The following is a 19,782-nucleotide window of genomic DNA, read 5'->3' as shown; positions in this document are numbered from 1 at the left end:
AAGCATACTTTCTTTTTGGGACAATGGAAGGGTTAATTTTGGAAAATGCTGACCTTTACATTACACTTTTGTATATTATGAACTGATTAAAGTAATACACTTCCTTAATACCAAACTTGATTTAGTAAAAATGATGGTCAGTACCTGTAAAAATTATCTTACCTGTATTCCAACAAGGACCATGCCTTATTGTTCTTCCTGTTTCCCATACCTACTAGTTTCTGGCAGCAGAATAAGTAGTCAAAAACTGTTGAGAAAAACTTAACTCTTGACAAGCCAAATCTTAAAGAGCAAAGGCAATTGAACTATTTTTTTTAATGGCAAAACAGGGTCATTATACTTGCTCAAATTTTTGAGTTGACAATATCTAATGAGAGATGGCAACTTTTATAAATTGATAAGTTTTCTTTGGTTTCTTTAGTGTACACCATACCCTGGAATGATTTATATATTCTATTTCTGCTCAGAAATTGTTTTTTTGTTCTCATAAGTTTTTGTCAAAGATCTAGTACAAGGATCTGATACAGAAGTTATTGAAATATCGTTTTCAACATGCTTTTAAATTACTACTAAAAGGAAAACATTGACAATGAATGCAAGACTTAACAACTGTAAGGTTTGGCAGTTTAAGAAAGTAACAGTTTAAAAATTAACAAAAGGAAGATAATTTGTAATTTGTATAAGGATTATTTAGACATTTAAATATTTTTATCTGAGGAATATTTTGAATTATTAGTAATAAATAATAGAGGGATAGGTGTTTTGATGAAAAATTAGTACTTAACTCAACCAAAGCTGAACATCATCAACTTTTGAAGTTGTATTTTAAAAATGCCTTTAGGGGAAGAAAATAAATTGTTCCTTATTAGAAAATGAATTAACTGTAAACTCAAGGTATGTGCCTATACAAATGTTCCAACAAAGTCTGGGCTCACTTCATTGGAGACATTTAAACAAGTTGAGTCATACAAAAGAAAATCTTTTTCCTTTTCCTGGCCATAAGTAATTACTGATTCAACTTTTTAAGCAATTCAGAGCACACTGCAGGTGCGCTAGATTTAAACAAGCATTGCATAAACCAAATGGAGATAAAAACTACCACGAACCTGAGTACTACTCCGGATAAGAAACCAAAACCCACGTCTAACTTAGCAATTAAGTGCACAGTATTGATTCTCATTGGTCAGTGTATGCATAAATCACTTTGATGAAACCATCTACAGATTTTTAAAAAAATCCTTGTGGCCCTTGTTCACAACCAGTGGTCTTTGGAAGTTAAGGTCTGCTGAGTTGAGTCACAAAGCACGTGCTATATTCAATGCTGGTATGATACTGATACCCTTTCTACGAAGTTAGAACTTTCTAAAACATCTGAAGATGGGGGAGGCATGTGAGACTAAAATAAGGATTAGAGGAGTGACTGCAGAGACTGTCAGTTGGTAATGAGGGAGGAGGAGGATAAACTGGGGTTGGCCCCAGATGAGCCCACAATGCAGCAACAAGACAGCACAGAACTGCAGAAACTTCTAGGAACCACTGTCTGGTCCTGCTGCCAAGTGAGGCAAAACCAAAGAGGGATTTAACAAAAAAGGCACAAAGGAAAAACAAAATGAAACCTAAAGTTATGAGTCAAAAGGTTACCCCACTGTTATCCTGCATTAAAGAGGACAAGGCCAGAGTGAAAACTCTCTCTCCTGGTTCTTTCAAACAAGACAGGCTTTATTTAGATCACCAAAAATAACATTTTACAGAAAGGGAACCATAACATTACACAACAAAGTATAGCCCTAAAATCTCAAACAAGAAAGGCAATGCTTTCTTTAGATCACCAAAAATAATGTTTCACAGAGAGGGAACCGTTAGAAGCAAATGTATAGCTGCAAATTTTCTTTTGCCATCAATATCGATTCCCTCTAAAATACTTTGAGACTACTTTGTGGTTTCCAAGTACAAACTAAACCTTGTTGGACAGAGTTGCTCAGCTTCATCAAAAAAATAAAACCAATTTGCAAAAAATAAAAAATAAAACATAAAGAGACAACGTGGTTCTTGCTAACTAACTGCAATGTCTACTGAAATGGCCTAACCTATTCCACGAACCTTTCACTGTGAACATAGTTGCTTTTTCCTTGCCATCACAGATGGCCTGCACAGTAACAAGTGTCGTGTCAGAGCACTTTCAGGCACCCAGGGAATCATTCCTAACAGAATAACTGCAGTATGTGGACAACTCAAACAACAGAGCCCCAAGGTGGGCACTGTGTTTGTGCTGTGGGTAAAGACCCACCACCTTGTTAAGTTGTTCACCTGGAATCCAGAGCGCCAAACTAGACAGAGCAGTTGCTCTTACAGAACCATCAACATTTTAATAAATTGCCCGGGGGTTCTTGGTGCTGTAATGTGCCTCACAGGCAGCGACGTAAGCCGACTCTGGGAAGAAGTCATCATGGTATTCTGCTAAAAACCTGAAAAGAAAAAATAGCCCCAATGAGCACCATACTAACTAAGGACTAAATATCATCAAGCAAAATATTGACTTTCAACCTACTAACATTTCAACTGTTTTTTTGGTATTAGGAAGAAAAAAAATGACTATAATTTTGATCTCTCTATATTGATTATTTTCACTGCACTTATCCAGCTTCTATGTGAATTACTACTTATCTGAATGCCTTCACCATCATCAAGTGTACAAATGGAAACAGAACCTACACTCCACTAGGTGGCAGTCTGGTTATATAAACACTTCTGTGGCGGGGGGAAGCCCGTGAATGTTTCTACATTTTTCTGTTGTTCAAACAAACTATTAAAAACAACAGATTATAGGCTGGGCACGGTGGCTCACACCTGTAATCCCAGCACTTTGGGAGGCCGAGGCAGGCAGTCACGAGGTCAGGAGATCGAGAACATGCTAGCTAACACAGTGAAACTCCATCTTTACTAAAAACACAAAAAAATTAGCCAGGCGTGGTGGTGGGTGCCTATAGTCCCAGCTACTTGGGAGGCTGACGAAGGAGAATCGCGTGAATCTGGGAGTCGGAGCTTGCAGTGAGCCACGATCGTGCCACTGCACTCCAGCTTGGGCGACAGAGTGAGACTCTGTCTCAAAAAAAAAAAAAGCAAATAAAATAAAAAATAAAAAATGATTATAAACAATAAATCTCACTTGAGAAATGTACATCATTTATATGAGCAAAGTCACACAAAAATTGAACAGAACAACTAGTAATGGCATTTGGTGTCCTAATTTGCCATGCCAAAAGATGTTACAGTTCTAGCTGACAGTACCAAGACATAGAAAAGACTCATATGTATGAAGACAGATGTTAAAAAATGTGCTGGTCATTCAAGAGTCTGCAATACACAGATGATATCTTGACTCAAAATTCAACTGATTTTGCCATGGAGGGCTAAGACATTCTCACATGTGCATTATTCACTAATAAGCACATTAGCCTTATGCTTGCTTCCCAGTGACTCCCACCTGCCCAAATTCCTAAAAATGTACAAACCTTCTTTAGTATAAATTGAGTCAAAACTCACTGGATAGCTAACTCATTTTCTTCTATGAGTGTACTCTTTTTATGATCATTGAGTCCATTGATTCTGGTTGTTATCTTCGAATACATTTTTAAAACCTCTTACTAGGTTTATTAATAAATCTTCCTAAGTTACTTCCTAAAATTCTAATTTCTATTTTGTATTAGGTATGCATCAAAATAAGCAGGATTTCCTATGCTATCCTGCAGCTGACTCTTCATATTTTCTTGGCACTATTTGATTTCAGTTTATAAAATTTTATGCCAAACAGAGTTGTGGGTTTTGTTGAGGAAGAGGCTGGGAGGGAAGAGGGTATTTTGGAAACTTGTTTCCAAGAGAATGTTGTAAAGTCTAATTTCACTCATGGACATTTTATTCAAAATGCCTACATGAAAGGATCTCTTAAAACCACAAGACAATTTCCCTGGCTGGGATGCTGTCCACTCTGTGGTAAATCCTACTTTGATGAGTCAGGGTGGGGCCTGGATACAAGGAAGAGATGCTCCTTAAAGAGAAGGAAGAAACAAAGTCAGGTAGCCAGGATGAGCTGGGTGAGGCAGGGGAATGACTAGCCTTGAAGGCCAAGGAGAGGAAGTGGTCCACAGGCATCATCTGGAAGGGAGAGGACACAGCAGAGCCTCAGGTCAAATGATCCTATTAGATAAAAAAAATGACTGGCTTTGTCAGCTGCAGGAAACAATACCTTTGTCTGAATTCATACATGACAACACAGACGAGGGGTCTTTTCTCTTAATTCTAAACACCAAAATCCAACCTATACATGCTACTATTTACGTTAGTTTATGTACATGCAACAAAGGAAAGTCCAATGCTTGAGGTACTGTTGAATAAAAAAATGTAAAACTAAATTATCATCAATCTCAATCACTTCTACTTTAGAAAATTTATTTTCTATGTATAAGGTTTTTTAATTAAATCCTTCTAGTGAGACAAAAAGCTTCACCTCTGTACAATGAATGCCCCTAACTCAGAAACCAGAGAAATTATGGAAAAAAGAAATACCAAAAAAACCCACTCCTAATTCCCATTACGGTTAGAACCAACCATACTTAGGTAATACTTCTACTATTTAAAATACCACAGAGCTGACTTCCCTATGTGCTAAAGAGAAGTTCAGAGAAGCCACATATATGGCAACAGATGTAAGTTTTGACAAAGTAATAAAAATACCTCAAAAAGAGATCAAAGTGCTTCAATAAAGCCTTCAGATTCTTCTCAGAAAAGGACATCTTTCCAAGGATTTCCGGAAGTTTCACTGCATTAAAAATAAAGGTAAAACCATTCACAATTAGTAGAATCTGACAATGCATAGGATTCACTCAGGGAAGGTCTGGGCCCCTCCTTATCTCTATTGGAACTGAAATTAACATCCACATTATCAAACAAAACCCCAAACTCTTACTGAACAAAGACAGTGTAGCAGTACAAATATTACAAACATAATTTTTATGAAATTTAAGATTCATTCAGTGCCTTTTGATAGGTTACCTTTGATTTTTCTTAGATCCCCAAATTTCTTAGACAATTATAGCCCAAACCACAAGGTGTACAGAAAGCTAACAAGAGAATGCAAAATGAAAAATGGAAAGAAAGCAGGAATCAGGATTCTTACCAAACAATCGCAACAAATGTTGTGCCCCATAAATGTAAGAGGGTGGAGGCGGCTGGTCACCTGGCGGGTAATTGTCAGGCACAAGTTTCCAGGAAAGGACCTGGAAAAAGCACGAATTGAATTGTTTTTGTCACTCTTAATGGAGACACTTCCAACCACCTAAAAATTATGATAGTAAATTGTACGTAGAGGGGAAAAAATAAGCCGTTGTATCAAAATAAACACAAGCTTACAAAAAACAAAGATGAAAGGCAAAAACACTTAAAATAGATTTTAAAAGTCTTTAATTTCTTAACTTGCAACAGTTATTCCCTATAAATAACTCTGTTTGGGTTCTTTAGCCCCTTTATTGAAAATCCTGCTGCATGGCCAGGTGCGATGGCTCACACCTGTAATCCCAGCACTTTGGGAGGCCAAGATGGGTGGATCACCTGAGGTCAGGAGTTTGAGACCAGCCTAGCCAATACATTGAAACCCCATCTCTACTAAAAATACAAAAAATTAGCCAGGTGTGGTGGTAGACACCTGTAATCCCAGCTACTTGGGAGGCTGAGGCAGGAGAATCATTGGAACTGGGGAGGCAGAGGTTACAGTGAGCCAAGGTTGTGCCACTGCACTCCAGCCTGGGTGACAAAAGTGAAACTCTGCCCCTCCTTCCCTCCCCCCACCCAGAAAAAAGAAAATCCTGTTGCACTAGAGACAGAATGAAGCATTAAAAAGTAATCCATAGATGTTCTGAATAGTATTACTGTTGTTTCAAGATTCCTTAATTTCTGGCTGTTAGATTCATTATGGAAATGAATTTGAATTTTTTAATCCTTGAATCAACTGAAATAGACTTCAAACCTGATAATTGATTTGTCTTCATTCTGAATTTCTGAACTGTGGGTGGACTTGGGGCTTTTGTTAAAGGGAGAGTTGCATTTCAAAAATCTCTGATGAATTTCCATAAAAGTAGTTCAGTAAATTATAGAACCAGAGCCTACTCTACGCAGCTGCTACTTTGGCTTTTGGGATGTCATATTCAATATGAAAACAGTCAGACTGCAGAAAGCCCTCCAGCAGACAAAGCAGAAAGGTGCCCCCACAAACTCAGAAATGCTGATATAGTCAGTTTAACAACATGAAACTGCCAGAAGCTAATAAGCACCAAGGTGGCCCTGAAGGATCCAGGACAAAGGCCTAGCTTCACTTCGGCCCCTGCCTAGCCAGGCCTAGATTCTCGCCTAGGTCTCCACCAGCAGTGCCCACTTCTGCACTGTGGAGCACTGAGGGAAGGGATCGTTCCAGCAACTTTACAACATCTCCAGCACCTGCCCAGTGCACACAGCTGAAGCTTTGGAACCATTCTGAAAGTGACTCAAAGGAAACATACAGGACTTTGCAATCTCAGAGGCATGAACAGCACTTGGCATGTACAAAAGCAGGTCATCTGGCTCTACCTCACTCACTCAATTCTGTGTTTCAAGGCAGTTTATAACCTTCTATTTATGAAGACACATTTTCCAGGGGGAAAACAGTAGGTTTCTAGTCGGGGGAATTCCCAATGGGGTATGTATGGGAACCATCGATGGGTCTTTACTGGCATGCGCTGGCCCAGACCAGCCCCTAGTACTGTGGAGCAGTGACTAGTACTGAGAGAAAGAGCCCTGGTCAAAAAATACAGTGGTAGAGGTACGTAAGAAGGTGGGAATCCACGAAGGTCTCATGAGTCCTTGTGAGAGTCGCCTGAACCCCAACCATTTCCCAGAAAGCACTTTTAAACTGTAAGTTGCAGCTGTACCTATAACCACTAGATGGCGCATTCACACTGCAGACCAGTGTGGGAACGGCCCTTGACAACTCAGATGCCCCTTAAATTCACGATTTCCCTTCAATAATAAAATTCGCAGTGCATTCTTATCTGAAAAATGGGCGTGTCAGAGACTGCTTGAACTAGGGATTTCCTAACCTACCCTCAACAATCATCATAACACAAATTAGGCTTTCTAGATTCTCTATGGGGTCAGCCAACTGTAGCCCCTGGGCAAGTCCAGCCCAATGCTCGTATGTTCAAAATGGTTGGGGAAAAAAAATCATAATAATATTTTTGATATGTGAAAATCATATGACATTAAATTCTCAGTGTCCATGAATGAATTGAGGGGGCAGCACACAGAGCCATACCCCTTTGTTTAAGGCAGAGCCACGTCCCTTTGTTTATGGCTTTGCTGCTGGAACAGCAGAGTTGAGCAGTCTCTGGAGAGACCTTAGGGTACACACTACTGAAGATAGTTATCATCTGGAAGAAAGTTTTGTGACCTCTCTTCCCATCATCAAGTGCTGTTTGCCTAGGTTGGGCACAGTGGCTCATGCCTGTAATCCCAGCACTCTGGGAGGCAGAGGTGGGAGGATCACTTGAGCTCAGGAGTTGGTGACCAGCCTGGGCAACATGGCAAAACCTAGTCTGTACAAAAAATGCAAAAATTAGCCAGGCCATAGTGTCTTGAGCCTGTAGTTCCAGCTACTCGGGAGGCTGAGGCAGGAGGATCGCTTGAGCCCAGGAGGTGGAGGCTACAGTGAGCTAACATCCTGCCACTGCACTGCAGCCTGGGTGACAGCATGAGAGTGAGACCCTGTGTCAAAAAAAATGTTCTTTGCCTAGCAAAGCCATTTTCCCCTGTGCAACTCCTACTCACTTAAAAAAAAAAGAAAAAAAAAAAAAAAAAGAAATCTCACCTCCTAGGAGACTTTCACAGAATTTGCTGATAGACTGACACGTCTTTAGAATCCCTGACAAACTCACCACCTACAGATCACCTAATGGGCCTTAAAAATAGTTTTAATATGAAAAGTTTTCCCATCTATCAAGTGGAAATCTGGTGGCAAGACTGATCTCGAGAATTCAAAGTAATTGGGTTCAAGAGTCTGGCACAGTGGTGGCCTAGAGCACATCCCTGAAGGGACAGCTATTGGTATTACTGTTAATGATGGAGGGGAATCAAGTATTTAAAGTTGGAGTCAGAAAACTACAGCCTGCTGGTCACAGCCCGCCCAACTACTGCCTGTTTCTATATTGCCCACAAGCTAAGAGTGGATGTTATATTTTTAAATGATTGAAAAACAAACAAAATTTTCAAACACATGAAAATTAAATGCTAGTCAAATTTCAGTGTCCATAAATCAAGTTTTATTGGAATATAGCACACTCATTTTATTTACATACTATCTGTGGCTACTTTTGGAGTTAAGTAACCTTGACAGACACCATATGGCCCACAAATAGCCTAAAGTATTTACCCTCTGGCCCTCTGTGGAAAAGGTGTATTGACATCTGTTCTATAAAGTAAAAATACTGGCATTTCAATAATTGCACTTATTTAAAAGATAATTGTCAGTGTAGGGCTGAAATCCTAACAATTTTCTCGCTTTAGAAACCAAAACCCACAGTATTAAGCATAATCTTACGTACAATTTTGTTAATGTTTACAGTAATAGCAACATGATGCTTCAAGAACCTTGACTTCCACCTATAGAATCAAAGTAATCACAAATGAAGGAACCATTGGGAACAAACATCAAACATTCTTTACCTCATTTATTTCATTAGTTCTTCTCCCTTCAAAGCCAGCAAACACAGCACTCCCTTCCTTGCTAGGAGTCAGAGGAATAGGTGAAGATGATCTGCTATGCACAGGTGTTTCTTCCAAAGAAAAACATGAAATTATTCACACAGCAACTGAATTAAAGACTGCCTCAAGACTGTTAAAAACTGCAGAACATAAATCTAAACTTGGTTCTCAGAAAGTACCAACCTTTAACAATAAGACTTTCCTTTTATAACACCACCTGAATTTTATTTGGTTAAAAAAATAAGGAATAAAGCACTGACACATGCTACAATGTGGATGAACCTTAAAAGACTAGACTTAGTGAATGGAGCCAATCACAAAGGGCCACATACTATGTTTCCATTTATATGAAATACCCAGGGTAGGCAAATCCAGAGAGACCGAAAGCAGCTTAGTGGTTGCCAGGAGCTTGCAGAAGGCTAAGTGGGGAGTGATTGCTACTGGGTATGGGGTTTCTTTTTGGGGGTGCTAAAAATGTTCTGGAATTGACTGTGCAGATGATCGCACAATTCTGTGAATACACTAAAAACTATTCGATTGAACTGTATATGTGAATGTGTCAATAAAGCTGCTAAGTGCCACTGAATTATTCACTTTATAATGGTTAATTTTACATGTGAATTTCACATCAATAAATACAAATAAAAAAATAAAAAATACAAAGAGAAACAGAAAAAGATAGCACTTTATTTTGTAGCACTTTTAAAAACACTGTCTTTTTAAAAATTTTCCCAGCTGACCCTTTTCAATCTTCAAGCAACCAATCCTTATTACCCACTTACATACAGATGATTCCATTTATATGAAATGCCCCAAACTGGCAAATCTATAGAGACAAATAGATTAATGGTTGTCAGGGGACATAGGGAGAGGCAAATGAGTAACTGCTAGTCGATGTGGGGTTTCTTTTTTGGAGTGGTGAAAATGTCTGAAACTGATTTCAGTGATGGTTGCCCAACTCTTTAGTTTTGCCCAACTGAAATTATTTTGTTAGTTATCTATCAGACAGTGTGGTCTCTTTGTGTCGCCCAGGCTCGACTGCAGTGGCCCAATAAGAGCTCACTGCAGTCTTGGACTCTGGGCCTCAAGCGATCCTCCAGTTTCAGCCTCAGCCATAGCCACAGCTGCAGCCTCCCAAGTAGCTGGGACTATAGGTGCACATCATCACACCTGGCTATTTTTTTCTTTAAGAGATGGGGTTTCACTATATTGCCCAGGCTGATCTTGAACTCCTGGCCTCAAGTGATCCTCCTGCCCCAGTCTCACAGGCATGAGCCACTGTGTCTGGAGACACTAAAAACTTTAAATGTGTGAATTTTAAGGTATGTGGATTATATCTCAATCAAGCTGTTTTTAAAAAGCACCTAACTTTGTTTTAGCACTTGATTATTCAAAGGGCTTCTCTTAAAGGTATGTCTTCTTCAACTCTGCCTTTCTGAGCTTTCTCAATCTTCAAAGAATCAGCAAATACTTTCACGCACCTGGAACTATGCCCCAAAACTGAGCTGTGATGGGCTGACACAATCAACAAGTCAGTCCCTTCTCTCAGGACCTTATGATATGGCAGGGACAGGATGTACACAAGGAAATGGGCACCTGAACACAGAATGGCACTGTGATGACAGTTTTGGGAGTTCCAACAGGATGATGCTTAGAAGGACCCCTGAAGGAGTCAGCACAGCAGGAGGGGCTGAGGGAAGAACAGGGCACAGGTCATACACAAGATATGCCTACTGGGGCATGGGGATTCGACTCCAAATAGTTTTACACTGACCTTAGCTTTGGAGGTGTTTTTGATATTTATGAGGGGTGTCTTAGATTTCACAGCCTGCGAGCAGCTGAGCTCTGTGAAAGGAAGGCAACTAGGCTTCCATCTCTGCAGTTGGGTGCTTGGCACCTGCTGGTGTAGCTCTATTTCCACCTCCACACAGTGTACCGGTGGACAGGCATGCAAGCTGCCTCCCCTACTGCTGACTTCCTAACTCACTGAGCCCGCTAGGCACCAGGTGGCATCGTCGGCCCTGCTGCCATCAACTTTCCATTTCACACGTTGTTGGCAGTCAAGGGTGGAAGCATAAAAGCACAGAGCACCCTGTATTTGATTTGTGAATGAGATCTTCAATGTAAAGTGAATACTCCTAGTAAGAGCGCTTCATTAGCACAGGCTAAACAACCAGATTTTAATTAATTTGGGAAAAAAATGCCTGGTTAGTGTATAATAGCTAATGTTAGTTTCCACAGTAATTGTATCTGATTCATGACACCTGTTTTCGCAGTTTTTGACAGTTTAAAATGATTAATTAGCAGTGGCTTACTTCTAAGTTTTATACTACAGCAAATCAACCTGTGTGTATTTTGGAAAAAAAGAAAGTTAACTCTTGTCTAATTTATTTTGCCCATTGAAACATTCCAGCTGAAAATCAAGGTGAGCAGATCTGATGGAGTTTGAGTTGGGCTGAGAGGAGGTAAGAAGAGATTATGGAAATCTGAGCATTCTTACTTTGATATTTTAGGACAGACCTTTCCAAGTTAACTTTAGAATGGAGAGACTACAGAGATAGAGTACAAAGAAAACAAAAAGCTAAACAACCCATTAGAATTGCTCATTTTGAATGCTTCGTTAGGCCTAGCTACACAATATATAGAATTCTGGTAACTCAATTTGCTCACAATCGGTAGAGTGATGGCAAAAAAAGGCTGAGGAAACAGCCCAGTCCTGCCTCCACCACAGCTGCACTGCAATCTGCGCCAGGTGCTTCAACTGTCTACAGCTCCAGGAAGCAGGCAGCATTAACAGCACTTTGGACATGGGAATCACACGCACTGTACATAAACACGTAACTTCAGCACCATGCCTGGCACTGACTAGGCACAAGGTACACGCTGGCTCTCCCCGGCCTGGAGCACCCGAGAATGAACCTACTCTTTTCCAGGTGCAGGAAGAGCTTGGGCATGCTGGCGGACGTGTCCTGCTGCCGGCGCTTGGGCTGAGGTGAAGCGCTGCTCTCGGAAAGCCTGTCACTGTTGGCACTGTGGCGCGTGGACCGCCTCAGAGACTGCAATGCTTCTGGCTCAGCTTTGCGCCTTTTAGGGGTGGCTGGTTCACCAGTGGTCGGCTGACTCTCTGTGGACTGTGGCGTGGATGGATTCAACAAAGGCGGGCTGGGAGAGAGTTCCTCCTGGCTCCTAGGGAAGATGGAGAATGTCACACACAGCTGGCTCAAAGGGCCTTTCCAGAACATGGAGTGCTTCTGAAGACACGAAATGCTCTCTCTACTCCAGGAGGATTGTAAATATGTACATAAGTCACTTGGACCCTCTCCATAACTCTGCAAGGCACCCCCAGTGAGTCCTGCAGGCCTCTCACCTGGAGTGAAACTGACATGGGGAAAGGGAAAGGAGAGAGACACTATCAAAGGAAGGATGGCTGAGAGGAGATGGTGGCCAGGCGGAAAGAGAAGCTGGGGAGCCAATAGCCATGAAGCAGAGGGAGAAAGGGAGGGCAGGGCAAGGTGGCCAAGGCAAAGGGCAGCACGCTGCAAGTGGGAGGTTATCAGTTCACCTGCAGGCAGTTTTGCAGCACAGCAGTAGATGAAGGCAGACGATAAGTGGTTAACAGAGGAGACAGATGAATGGAAATCATGAGAACAGACCACTCTCTCAGGAAGAGAGGCAAGAGGGAGCGAGCACAATACCTTACAGAGATTAAGGGAAAGACTTTAGGTTGCAGGATCCCCCTCCCTGCCCCCTCAAAAAAGAACAGAGCACGCTTGGTAACTGAGGGAGGAAAAGTGGTGACATCGCAGAGCAAGAAGAGAAGTAACTTTTATTGAAGGCCAAAGTTTGCAGGCCCTGTGTGAACATTCCCATTTAATATTACTAGCTAGGCTTGCCTTCAGTCCATCCCACACCTGCAAAAGAAGGAGGCTCCTAAGGAACCTCTGCCACTAACACAAACAGCCAGTGAGGGGGCTCAATTCAAACTTGCCCCTTCCACTCTCCTCAGCCTGTGCTCTCTTCACCCCACCCCCTACCATCTTCCCCCAAAATGGGGTAGCTGCTCATCATCCCACCTAAGTTCTTTATGCTGGGGTCTTCACTTGGTAAAATCTGCCAGAGCCATATGAAAGTGAAATGATGACTTAGCTTACCCACAAAAAAAGAAAACCTCCAGGACACACATTTTCATTTCCTTCCCTCCTCCAAACATGTTGGTCCACACTATCAGATTGAACTCTTCAAAATAAGGATCTTATTATTGTACTGCTGACATGTGAGGGTGAAAGTGCAGGCTATATAACTTACCTGTTAGTGCTTGTGGCACTTTCCTTAATGGGAAGAAAAAACTTAGACGAAGTCACCTTTTTATACTGAGCTTGCTCATATGGATAGAGTAAAACCAACGGGAGAGTGTAATCAAAGGTTATTCTTAATCCATCCACCATCTCCTTACAAAGGTCAACACTGGCAGGATTAAAAAGAAGAGATTACAGACACAATTAAGTAAGAGGTACTTTCCAAAATTTCACAATGAAGTTGCCGATTTTTAATAGGGCAGTTTGAAATCTAATCATTATATATTACACCTACGTACACACAAAATGAAATGGATTTGTAGCTGTCAAGATTACATAGGAAAACATAAGTGCAGAAAGTACAGCAGTCACTTTACCTTACCCCACTAAACACAAATAAATACGTTCAAGGCCACAGAGGTGTCCAGCAGCCTGTGCTGCAAAAGTGGACAGGTGGACACACCCCTATCACTGCAAAATGAAACAGCTTGACCCTAGTGAACCCCTAACCCTTGCTTTAACTCCAACACTCCACCTTTCTGCCTCTTGTCCAGCTGGGTCATGCATGCCAGGCAGGATACAAGGAAGCTTTCTCTGACTGGAATGAAAATCTGTTTGTAAACAAGCTTTGAGAAATCCTTACTGTCCATTCTGGTGCTTCTGAAGGAAAGTTCTTGCCCTAAACAGTATCACCGAAAAAACTGTCTCTGTGCTGAGGCAGTGCACTTTCAATGCATCCATGTCAGATGTGTAAATAGTTATTGAAGTACTGAAGATTTCACAAAAGTGACAAGGTTTTAATATTAGATGATTCAATGAATTATCAATTATTAAACATTAAATCAATTCAAAATAACTGAGTAGAGACAAGTGTCACCTATTCTAAATGGAAGCCACCTCTCTAATACAGAGAGAACCACAAAATACCAAACATGCCAGTACTCACTTCTTTTCTGCTGGGATATAATGCACGTTCATGTTGGCATGTGGCATAACGTGATGGTGACGAGGTCTCTCATTGGCTGAAAAGGCTGCATTGATAGCAAAATGCTTCACATAGGATTCCAAAATCGTTATGATGTTGGTCTGGCATGGAAGTTTCACTAACTGTTAACAAAAACATAGACATCTGATGTATGCATCCTAATATAACAAACCACATATTCCAAGAAACACTGGTCATGTCTGTACCATTTTTTAACTCAAAAATAAAGCAAAGCCAATTCTGTTTGAATAGAACTTCTTAAATATGTTTGCAATCTCTTTGATCTTTTTTCCTCTACTGATCATAACCTTATGTTGATTACAATATTACTTTTTTGAATAGATGTAAGCAGTGATTCTTAAGCTTAGTGATCTGTTAGAACAACCTGGGGGATTCCTTCAAGTATACCTGCAGTTGGGCTCCACCACAGATCAATTAATTCTTAACTTCTGGGCTGAAGCACAAGCAGCAGGATTCTGGAAAGCTCCCAACACAACCCTAATGGGCAGCCAGGGCTGTGTGAGTTATAATTTAATCAGCTGCACAGCACCACTGGCAGAGAACTTTAAAACCTGACTCAGACAAAGCTGAAAAATATAAATTTCATTCCTCCAAAATTCGTTATTGCTTACGTCTATGACTGCAAAATATGGCAAAATGAAAATGCCAAACAAATCAATGTTTTATGCATTCTCCCTACATACCCGTTTCCTCCTGTTAATGTAGTAACAATCATCCTCCAACTGCTTCTTCAGAACTTCAGGGATTTCTATATTTATTGTTCTTTCTTCCATTTCCCTTTTTGTTTGAAGCTCTGGTTCTTCTTTCTGCAATATCAAAATTCCATTTTTAACTATTTAAAACAGTAGGAGAGTCAATATCCAAGGAAGGCCTGCTATGAAACAAACCCAGCTAATCCTCAACAATCATAGTATGCCAGGTGTTCTAATTGAAAGTATGTTAACGGCCAAAAGTTAACTTGTTTGGCGGCACTAAACACAATGCAAATATGTATTTCATTTCTTTCCCATTTAAGTTTACCAGTTGGATTTATACTAACTTTGGAGGCAGGCAGAAGACATCAGTCTGTAGACTCCATTAAAAGAAATTTATCATTATAAAACAAATTATTTGACTGGAAAGAAAGATAACTATAATTTGTGGAAACATTTTAGGGGCATAAAGAGCCACTGAGAGACTCATACGGTGACTATAAGGGTTGTTTTTCTTTAAATGTCAGATAAAAATTTACATTATTGGTTTAAAAGACGTATCTTTAGAAAACAATTCACAACTGGAGTATTTCACTGTGAACTTTTACCACTAAAATATACAACAAAGAGAAAGTTTTTACAATAAAAACTTTATACCACCTCAGTCTTTTCTTCAATATCACTTTCTTCACTTATTTCTTCATCCTTGTCTTCACTACAGTCAGAGGAACTGCTTAATGCTAGGTGAAACAAAAGCATCTGGTGAACTTGCATTATATACTTCACCAACCCTTATGTCTACAGATCTTCACCTGTAGTGCAGGTGCTACTGGAAATAACAAACTGCAATTCCATGTATTTTTAAACGCCAAACACAAATGCTGTATCTTTCACAATAGAAATTTATTTTGACAACCAATTTCAACAGATGCAAAAATCACACAAGCTAATGATCGGAAAGTGTTTTGTCAGTTAGGATCCTACAGTTTCCTGTTGCATTCATAAATGAGACTAAGGTCTGGGAGGTGCCAAAAAGAGAACAGATCCCATGAGAACACACCCGTGAGGGGTTTGTACAAAGATGCTGGCTGAGAGGGCAGCAGTCACAAGCATGACTCTGCTAAGGTGCTATTACTGACTTATCGACTTATATTGACTGCTACTTTAATTGTCAAAAATAAATGGAGCAAATATTATACATAATGAGCTTGAAGTGTTTCCCTGTCTAGAATTTCAATGAATCCTTCTCTCAGTCTAGGTGGAAGTTCTTTCAGCCAAAGAAAATGAAGTGAAGCTACTCACAGTTTTCATCATTTTCATCTTTTTCTTCAGTAGGGAGGCCTTTTAAGACAGAGTCAACACCAGGCAACCTGCAGCGCTTCTTCTTTCTTCCTGTGCTCCTCCTGAAAAAGAGTAGCAAACAACTGAAATAAATTTTGACATTGAACTCTTGAGTCCTGAGATCAAAACAAGATATAATAAACAATGAAATACATTTGAAAAATCATTAAACTTCAGAACATAAATGGTAATTTCCATTTCAGAAGATTATACAATAACCAATCTGAAAACACTAAGGTTATTTAGAATACCATAGGAACACTCTTCCTCTTACACATTTTAAATATGTAAAATTACTTAATAAATATTTGTCATTTTATTACTATCATAAAAGTCTAAAACACTAAGAGAAAACACAATGGATAACATTTATATCTTGATTTGTGTATTCTTACAGGCGAGCTACAGCTTTTCTTGCCAATTTACGCTGTAATCTACGATTTTCATCGGTATCACGAAGCACATGATCTTCGGCTGCCCATCTATCCCAGCTAATTGAACAAAAAAGGAAAATTCAGTACTTTAGTTTGATATAAAACAAAGGCTAACAGTACCTCAAAGCAATAGAAATGCCCCAGAATTACATTTTAGAAAACGATTTAAATATTTTAAAATCACAAAGAGGAGGCAAATAAACTGAAAAAGTAACTCATTCAGACAGAGAAACAACTGGGGTTTCCAGAATCACCCAGACAGAATTCAAATACAATTGACTTAAAATAGGCAAGTTCTGGTAACAAAGTAAAAACAGGAAATGAATCAAACTTCTCTACAAGTGTTTCTAAAACTTAAAGAAGTTTGCAGTGTTACAAAGTAAAAACAGGAAATGAAACAAAGTTCTCTACAAGTGTTTCTAAAACTTAAAAAGAAGTCTGCAATGTTCCTGTGCTGCAAAGACAATCAATTTTCAGTCTGGTTTAACAAGTTCACTCACCTTCTGTTCCAACCATTAAAATGGATCAGATATTCTGGGATCTTTCTGCCTTTTTCGTCTTTCCCAACAATAACATCAACAATCTGAAACCAAGAAATATTGCCCACAAATGATAGGACATACAGAAAATTAGAAGTTACATCAGGAAAACTAATTCATAGACCCCTTTTTAAAGAAAAGAAAGCATTCTCTCCTCTTTTAGACCGAGAGCTGGGTTGAAATATTTTTCCTTTCAATTATCATTTTTCCCCCGAGTGGACGCCTTCAAAATAGGAAACATCCGTCCAACCACCCCGTGATTGGTCTCTGAGCGTGAGACAGTGTGAGGCTTCTGAAGCCATTGGCCGGCCGATTTGTCACTAAGGAAAGAGTCCAGGCTAGATGAAAGTTGCAGCCCTGAGACCTCTGGGAGTTGTAGTTTCCTGGGCTCCCCTATATCCAGTGCCAGGACGGCTGGCTGGAGACTCTGGAATCCCTCCCTGTTGTGTCCCTAGAGGGAAAAACTAAGACTAATGATGGGGCGTGTCGCCCCGTGAGGAGGCTCGGGGTCAAGGAGAAAGAGGGACAGCAGACGAGGTTAGAAGACAGGAGCAGCAGGGGAGGGAACTGGCAGAATATGCTCATCCCTTTAGGGATGTCCTTTAGCATCCCTAATTGACAGAGCTGTCCAGACATCGCCAAAGACACACGTGGGACTGCCCTTGTCTCTGCCGCCTAAGGCTTCGCCCAGGAGGCCCTAGGAAGCCAAGTCTCTTAAATGAAAGCACCTGGGTGCTTTCCTTGGGGAACTGGGAGACCTGCTGCCAACTCCTGCCCGCCACCCAATTCTGAGGAGCTGCAAGATGTGGCTCAGCTCTCGGAGACAGGTGGACCCGCCCAGGGCGCGATTCCCATCAACTATGGTCAGACCCACGTAAATCCTTCAGAGTTTGAAAACGTAAAAGCTGCAAGGCCCTGGGGTATGAAAACACTGGGCCAACCTTGCCCTCGGGGTGGGGTTCACGGCCTACAGGAAGGATGGGGCCTAAACTGGACTAGGGTCCCAGGGACACAACGTCGCAAGTCAGCGGCCAGCGCCGTGGAACTATGAATTAGAACCTGGATCGGACGGCCAGGGCCGTCCCACAGGAGCCCACCCGGCACTGGGCCGCAGAGGAGGAGAGATTTAACGCGAAGACAGAAACCGTATTCGAGAGGCCTCCTCCCTCAGCGGCCACCGTTGCAGTCCGGGGCGCAAACGGTAGCCCCGGTAACGCGACAAAGCACGGGCGAGGCTCCCAACCGCGCGTGCGCCTCCCGGCCTGACGGAAGGAAGTGGAAGCATCCCAGACCCCGCCCCGACACCCAGGCGCAGCGCCCTGTGAGCGCCCCCTGCCGGCTGCACCGCTCCTCGCAGGCCGAGGAGCCCGGCCGGTCCCTCAGCTCCGCGCGGCCGTCCGCCCCCGCCCCCGCCTTCGGTCCCGGGTCCCCCAGCCCGCGCCTCCTCCCTGTCCCTCCGCGGCGGCACCTTGGCATCGTACAGCACTCGCGCCTTGGTGGGGTCAGGCTCGAAGCACAGCACTTTCTCCCCTGAGTGGAATTTAAATTTCATGCCCTCGCTCGCGCTCATTTGCTCATCGTGGCGGAGGGCGAGGCTCCGGGGCGGGCGGAGCGCGCGCTGTGGGGGAGGGCGGGCGGGGGCGGGGAGGCGGTGCGCCGCGGCCGGGGGGGCCCGGGAATGGCGGAGGCTGCGGCCGCCCCGCCCTCGGCCCCTCCTCCGCCCGCCCCGAGCCGCTGCGGGGACCTCGGAGGCGCCTGGCGCGCGCGCTCCCGCCCGGGCGCGTCCCCGCACGTCCCCGCCGGGGCTTCGGGAGGGGTGCGGGCGGGGAGCGCGACCCCCTGGCCAAGGTCTACCGGCAGGACGTCTCCCGTCGCCCCCATGGGAGAGGGTCCCCGCGGCCTCCAGGCTGCGCCCACGTGCGCGCAGGGTCGTCCGTCGCCCCGAGCGCCCGCTCTCCGGCCCGGGCGTGGGAGGCGCCTAGGAAGAGAGCCGATCTGGAGTAGGCACCCGGCGGCCGGGAGGCTGGAGAAGGCGTCTGCCCCCAAGAGCTCCCTGGCTGTGCGCGCCGCGTCAACCCCCTTGGCAGAGCCGCGCGCCGATGAGATGAGTGTGGCCACGCTAGGAGAACGCAGCACTGGAGCTGGCCCCAGGCGGGCAGTGGCCTCGGGCGAGGGCAGAAGGGCACTCCGGGCAGTGAATAGAACACTTGCTTATCGCTTCAGAGGACAAGCCGGTGGCAGGCTTGGAGCCCCCAGTGACGGGGTGAGCAGTGGGCAGTGAGGCAGAGGGGTCCTTAAAGGGTAGTTGACATCTTCAGTGTCAGCTTCTAGCGTGACCTCACAGCCCCCAGCATCCCCGGAATGCCCCCCACGGTCTATCTGCTCCAATAGACTAAAAATTCCCTAAATGGAAGGCGCCCTTGAGGCCGCTATCAATATGGTACCTGTACAGAGTGGGTGTTAAGTAAATACTTGATGAACGAATGACAAGTGATGGGAGACTCGAAGGACAAACTTCCAGGGACAGAAAGGACGGTGCTGGGTTTTTTCTTTTGAGTTTTGGAAAGCTTTGGGCAGTGGTACTGGATTAGGACCGGGCTGGAGACCAGCTTCCAGGCTAATCTCTGCGGACCTGGTGAACTTCCACTACTCTGTTCTAGCCTCCAGAAAGTTGCATTTGCTTCCCTTCCG

At 42.8% G+C, this 19,782-nt stretch overlaps 1 protein-coding gene across 3 annotated transcripts; it reads right to left on the bottom strand.

Moving 5' to 3' along the window:
* Nucleotides 1-1,698: 1,698 nt before the first annotated feature.
* MSL3 (MSL complex subunit 3) lies at nucleotides 1,699-18,766 on the bottom strand. 3 transcript variants are annotated; one of them, XM_025373273.1, is made up of 13 exons: nucleotides 18,560-18,760; nucleotides 17,053-17,135; nucleotides 16,514-16,609; nucleotides 16,080-16,180; nucleotides 15,435-15,517; nucleotides 14,769-14,891; nucleotides 14,026-14,186; nucleotides 13,090-13,248; nucleotides 11,708-11,970; nucleotides 8,746-8,855; nucleotides 5,174-5,273; nucleotides 4,732-4,816; nucleotides 1,699-2,465 (listed from the first exon to the last, which is right to left on the bottom strand). In XM_025373273.1, the coding sequence occupies exons 1-13, from the start codon at nucleotides 18,659-18,661 to the stop codon at nucleotides 2,366-2,368; spliced, it is 1,566 nt and encodes a 521-aa protein (XP_025229058.1). In that variant the 5' UTR covers nucleotides 18,662-18,760; the 3' UTR covers nucleotides 1,699-2,365. The 3 variants fall into 3 exon arrangements, with proteins under 3 accessions (XP_025229058.1, XP_025229060.1, XP_025229059.1); XM_025373275.1 differs by lacking the exon at nucleotides 18,560-18,760 and adding an exon at nucleotides 18,151-18,343; XM_025373274.1 differs by lacking the exon at nucleotides 15,435-15,517 and having other exon boundaries at nucleotides 18,560-18,766.
* Nucleotides 18,767-19,782: the final 1,016 nt, after the last annotated feature.

This window comes from Theropithecus gelada, chromosome X (genome assembly GCF_003255815.1).
Source record: "Theropithecus gelada isolate Dixy chromosome X, Tgel_1.0, whole genome shotgun sequence".
Taxonomy (NCBI): Eukaryota; Metazoa; Chordata; class Mammalia; order Primates; family Cercopithecidae; genus Theropithecus; species Theropithecus gelada.
Note: the sequence above shows the minus strand (reverse complement) of the source record. Positions and strands in the feature narration are given on the sequence as shown.